The 6,000-nt window shown below is 41.4% G+C and overlaps 1 protein-coding gene across 1 annotated transcript in view; it reads left to right on the forward strand.

Annotated features, from left to right (window-relative positions):
- tmem165 (transmembrane protein 165) overlaps positions 1-5,756 on the forward strand; it is a 30,689-nt gene extending 24,933 nt beyond the window's left edge. The window contains exons 4-6 of the mRNA XM_033028928.1: positions 1,634-1,816; positions 4,811-4,916; positions 5,082-5,756. Coding sequence (XP_032884819.1) covers positions 1,634-1,816; positions 4,811-4,916; positions 5,082-5,158 — 366 coding nt within the window. The 3' untranslated portion in view covers positions 5,159-5,756. The remainder of the gene's footprint in view (positions 1-1,633; positions 1,817-4,810; positions 4,917-5,081) is intronic.
- The last annotated feature ends 244 nt before the right edge of the window (positions 5,757-6,000 follow it).

Below are 6,000 nucleotides of genomic sequence, written 5' to 3' on the forward strand. Positions count from 1 at the left end.
GGTCTTCTTGTAGCATGTAATGCTCTTCACACCGCTCCAATGCTACACCAGTGAAAGTAGCGAAAGATGAAGCTGAAAATGAAGATTGTAATTTAAAATTGCTCAGCAATGTTTCTGGGATTTGGGGGGGATAGCTTTGGGGTTATAGAGATTTCAGTTGTGTGGATTGAAACAAGTAAAATCAATCAAATCTGAAGAAAGGTCAAGTGTTAATGCATGTAAGGATCTGGTGAGCAAGAATTATAAGATTTAAAAATATATAGTTTCCTGGTGGTGTTTGAAGAACCTCTGTTTCATTAAATGAACAATTTGTTTAGGATTAGATTTGATCATATTTTATTTAATATTGTTTTCTTGGTATTTATTTGGAGAGTGATTCATAGTGTACGTTTTTCAAAAGAAAACTAATTTTAGAAGTAGCTTTTCTGACGTATTTAAATGTATCCAGTTTCACACCACAGTGCCAATGGAAATAAGTTATAACATGTTGCCTTATTTCAACCTTCCAAAGTGCTTCTGAAGTAATAATGCTGGTTTAAACAAAAATCATATGATGTTGAAATAGCAAGCTGTAGTTTTACGGTACAACTAAAATTGATCTGAAATTTTGCATGGGGAAGTTCTTATCAGGAATATCCTCTTTAGAGCAAGATGTTCATGAAACTTAACTATCATTGCTGAAAGTTTAGTTTTAAGATACAGCATGGAACTAGGCTCTTCGTCCCACAGTCCACACCAACCATCAATCACCCGTTTGTACTAGATCTATGTTATCACGCTGCTTACACACAAGGGGCAATTTACAGAGGCCAATTAACTTATAATTCCGCACGTTCTTGGGTTGTGCATACTCTGCTCAGCCTGCACCAGAGGTCAGGATTGAACCCAGGTACAGGTAGTGTGAGGCAGCAGCTCGACCAGCTGCACCATTGTCACCCAATTTAGAATTTGATATTTAGAATCCCAAAATATAGTAGTTCCAAATGTTCAATAGCTTGAAATTCCTAGCCAGCTTTTTTTTTTTTTAAACTAGCGTCTTGCAATTACTTCTAATCTTCATTACATTTTAATTGATGCAATGTCTCTTAATCTTGAAGAGTTGATGGAGAATCAGAATTGGTGTATTGGTACATCATTTTTGTTGAAATGATAGTTATATTGGTCTGAATTCTAAATGACACAGAGAGTGATGAATCTCTGGAATTTTCTGCCACAGAAGGTTGTTGAGGCCAGTTCATTGGCTATATTTAAGAGGGTGTTAGATGTGGCCCTTGTGGCTAAAGGGATCAGGGGGTATGGAGAGAAGGCAGGTACAGGATACTGAGTTGGATGATCAGCCATGATCGTATTGAATGGCGGTGCAGGCTCGAAGGGCCAAATGGCCTACTCCTGCATCTATTTTCTATGTTTCTATGAATTGGAGAATATAACTGACTTTTCAATGAGCAGCTACTTGTGAGTTACATTGATCATTTTCTCCTCTTTAATTTTGTAGTCTGAGAATGGAAAATAAAGCTCTACTATATGTTTGTCAAAATCAGCCCGGGATTCCTGGGCTTGCCTGTTTTATTAAAAAATTTCAGGACTTAAACTCTGCTAAATTGCCTTATTTTCTTTTTCTTAAAACATTTAGCTTCAACGATCAAAAGTGGCAAATGGTCCACGGGATATTGAGACTGGCGCAACGACACATCTGCCACAAAAGAGGCGATTGCATTGTATTTCTCCAATTTTTATTCAAGCATTTACACTCACGTTTCTGGCAGAGTGGGGAGATCGGTCCCAGTTAACTACTATTGTATTAGCTGCCCGGGAGGTAAGTTCTTCCGATTTTTAACATTTTAATTTATCGGAGCAATTTTTAGGAGGGAGAGAAACTGAATTCATTTTTTTTTTTTTTTTTTGACTGAATGCTGAATAATATTACAGTAGATTTACAATGCTGGTCTGACTATTTTAGAATAGAGTTCAAGTTAGGATGTGAGTAAAATCGATGTACCAATGCCCCACGACTTGCGTATGGTTTACGTCCTGCGAACCCTTGCATTAGTCAGATGTTATGAAAGAAGGAAACTGAAGTGCTATTGCGCACTCATAAATTTACTATTCGTACAGTGTAGTACCAATGGGAGACCACATGGGAGCATCCATGAGAACAGCTGACTGGCTTGCGGAAATGGCAGCATGTACAATAGTGCACTACTACTGAGACGCTTAACTCTGAAATAAACCTGTAGGCTTAAAGAATTGCTTGTGTTAATGTAAATTGGGAAGTGCCTGTATAATAAATCTGTCTGCTTTGTCCCAAAAGTGAAATGTAATTTCCAAAATCTAAGACGCCCCCCCCCCAAATAGAGAATAATTTATCATTACCCCTAATTTTCCATAAATAAAAATAGGCTTTGAAGTGAGAGAGCCAACACAATACTGATTTGCAGTGAGTTTGAAAAATATCATTAATCCCTCTTCAACGAGAGCTGAACAGAGAGTATTAGAACTTTGTTTGTCATTTGAGTAGGACATTCATTCTACTAATCTGCATTGCAGTTACTATTTGACTCACTAGAAAATATCCTGCAATTGAAAGTGGGCAAATCATATTTTGGTTAGCACTAGGGGTAATGTGCATACTTTTGAAGGATTGGAAGTGTTTTTTCTTTGCTAGATTGCAAGTCTGCATTGCAGGTCCAGCAGCCTACAGTATTTGGAGGTTGAGTTATTGGTTGAGAATGCAGCTGCCACCTGAGCACTTGTCTTCCGTTAGGCCAGATGTGAACCAGGCTCTAGGCACTGTATAGCCAAGGCTCAGCTCACCCTGGCAGTCGTTGATAGAAGAAAAAGCCGGAGCTGGTGTTTTACTTTGTGTAAAGACTTGTAATTGATTTCAGAGTTTTCTTAATGTCTGTTAAATTAGGATGTTTACCAACTGTTAACAGCGTTGTGCATTAAAAAAAAAAAAAAGATGCATGTGAAGGAAAATAGGATAACCATAATTTTAATTTATTATTGCTTCCTAATCCACAGGCCAACGATTCTCATTGATCCTGTCCTGGGGTTGACTTTGTCCAGCAGCATATTAGGCTGACACTTCTGCTATTGTCTGTCATTCAGTAAGGGCTCAAGTTTCAGACTTGTTTCTGTGCAGCCAGGAAGATTCATGAATTATATCGTGTTTAAGAAGGAACTGCAGATGCTGGAAAATCGAAGGTAGACAAAAGTGCTGGAGAAACTCAGCGGGTGCAGCAACATCTATGGAGCAAAGGAAATAGGCAACGTTTCAGGCCGAAATCCTTCTTCAGACTGATGTAGTCTGAATCGGTCTAAATCTACATCAGTCTAAAGAAGGGTTTCGGCCCGAAACGTTGCCTATTTCCTTCGCTCTCACCAGGGTCTCTTCAATACCCCGCAACACTGCACTCTCTCCCCATCCCCTTCCACTCGGAACAAGGGCAGAGTCCCCCTAGTCCTCACCTTCCACCCCACTAACCGTCACATACAACAAATAGTCCACCGTCATTTTCGCCACCTCCAACGTGACCCCACCACTCGCCACATCTTCCCATCTCCCCCCCCCCCCCCGTCTGCTTTCCGCAAAGACCGCCCCCTCCGTAACTCCCTGGTCAATTCTTCCCGCAGCACCCCCTCCCCCAGCACTTGCCCTTGCAACCGCAGGAGATACTACACTTGTCGTTTTACCTCCCCCCTCGACTCCATTCAAGCAGTCGTTCCAGGTGTGACAGAGGTTCACCTGCACCACCTCCAACCTCATCTATTGCATCCGCTGCTCTAGATGTCAGCTGATCTACATCGGTGAGACCAAGCGTAGGCTTGGCGATCGTTTTGCCGAACACCACCGCTCGGTCCGCATTAACCAACCTGATCTCCCTGTGGCTCAGCACTTCAACTCCCCTTCCCATTCCGAATCTGACCTTTCTGTCCTGGGCCTTCTCCATGGCCAGAGTAAGCACCACCGGAAATTGGAGGAGCAGCACCTCATATTCCGCTTGGGCAGTCTGCACCCCAGCGGCTTGAACATTGACCTCCAATTTCCGGTAGCCCTTGCTGTCTCCTCCCCTGCCCAGCTCTCCCTCAGCCCTCTGGCTCCTCCTCTTCCTTTCTTCTTTCCCCCACCCTGCATCAGTCTGAAGAAGGGTTTCGGCCCAAAAACGTTGCCTATTTCATTCGCTCCATAGATGCTACCGCACCCACTGAGTTTCTCCAGCACTTTTGTCTCCCTGGCATTTTGGTTAAGATTGTTTTGGGAACCACACTCTTTCCATTAATAAACCATTTGAAATAGAAAATTAGCAGACACAAATGTAGACCTTTTGTTTCGTAAGGTCAACATCTCCACTACCATTTTAGCGCTGGCATCCAAGAGAGATTCCAGGTTGTGTCCTCTCCCGGTCAGTGCAGGTTTCTGGGACAATCGGGAGACTGGGAAGGGCCTAGAACAGAGGCGCTTTGCAGTTGGCTGAGCTCTCTGCTCCGCCATGCTGCTCCACACAGTGTGAAGAGAAAAGTATCCACCGTGCAGCCCTCGTCGCTACATTGCTGTTTTTCTTCACAGCCATCGAACCCAGCACCCAGCCGCTCCACACACGCAACCTAACCCTGCTCGCCGACAGTCTTTTCCCTCCCTCCCTCATCGGCCACAGCTGACTGCCCAGAGGGCGGTCCCCTCTCCTATTGGGCCAGCATTTAATTAAAAATCAGATAAACATGCTATGTGAGTTAGTAACCTAATTTTGGAATTTAATGAATTTGCACGTGCTCAATAGCTGATCTTATGATGCATTTTTTCTTGTAGGATCCCTTTGGTGTTGCTGTAGGTGGGACAGTGGGCCACTGCCTTTGTACTGGATTGGCAGTAATTGGAGGAAGAATGGTTGCTCAGAAAATCTCAGTTAGAACAGGTAACAATTCAGAAAAGTTTTGTTGAAGATCTTCAGTGTTCAACATAAGTTGAATGAAGCTTGTTCTAGTGCCGTGGTTTTAAAACTTAATTTTTAAAATTGTATTGTGCCGAGCGATGCTTAATTTATAAAAAATGATTACATTCTCTTTTTCTTTGTTTTCAGTGACTATCATTGGTGGAATAGTTTTCTTGGCATTTGCACTTTCTGCTGTGTTCATCAGTCCCGCCAGTGGATTTTAACAGGATGTGTCCAGAAATGTTGAATTTGAAATCGTGATTTCTATTTTTGTAAAGGTACAGAATATCTGCACATTGAAGAAAACTTGATGTAGACCTTTGCCTCCAGTACAGTTCACGTTTCAGCTACAGTTCACGTTTCAGCTTTGAATTTGATTTGAGCATCCTCTGTTTCCTGTATAGATATGTCAATAAGTAGATGCCTTGCTGCTCTCAGTGAACAGACTGAAATGTGTATTGGAATGTTACCTTGGGAAGAGGACACTATTAAAATAATTTTTCATAAGGGGAATCTAAACATAAGCAATGACGTAAATGTTACTACAATCCTTGCTCTCTGGAAAATGGTTGCACAGCTATTACTCAATATAAAGCACTCCTTTTGGTTACTTTGTCATGTACACTGTCTGTACTTGTTCACATAAAGTGTTGGTTTAAAACGACTTCTACCTCCCCCATTGGACAAAGGGCCTCCATTGCATTTTTTGAACGGTTTACTTCATCAAGCAGTTCATGGCTGGAAATCTATCGTCAAATGAATGGATTGTGTTGGGTCTGTCTAAACAAGTAACTGGTTCAAAAGTAGACTCTTGGAACATAATATTAATTGTTTGTGAAGTGCTTATTAATGCAATCAGCATTTTGTTTGTAACTATTGATCTTGCAAATAGTCCTATTTGATTTGTCAATATCTGATCTGCACAACTTTATAACGGCTTTCCATTTCCAAAGTTTTCGATCAGACCACTCAGGTCATCAGCTAACCTTTTCAAAAAGTTTAAGACATGGCAATTGATCTTGGATACACTATTCTTTTAAGTATAAATTATCTTTAAAAAGCGTAC

This window comes from Amblyraja radiata, chromosome 1 (assembly GCF_010909765.2).
Source record: "Amblyraja radiata isolate CabotCenter1 chromosome 1, sAmbRad1.1.pri, whole genome shotgun sequence".
NCBI classification, from domain to species: Eukaryota; Metazoa; Chordata; class Chondrichthyes; order Rajiformes; family Rajidae; genus Amblyraja; species Amblyraja radiata.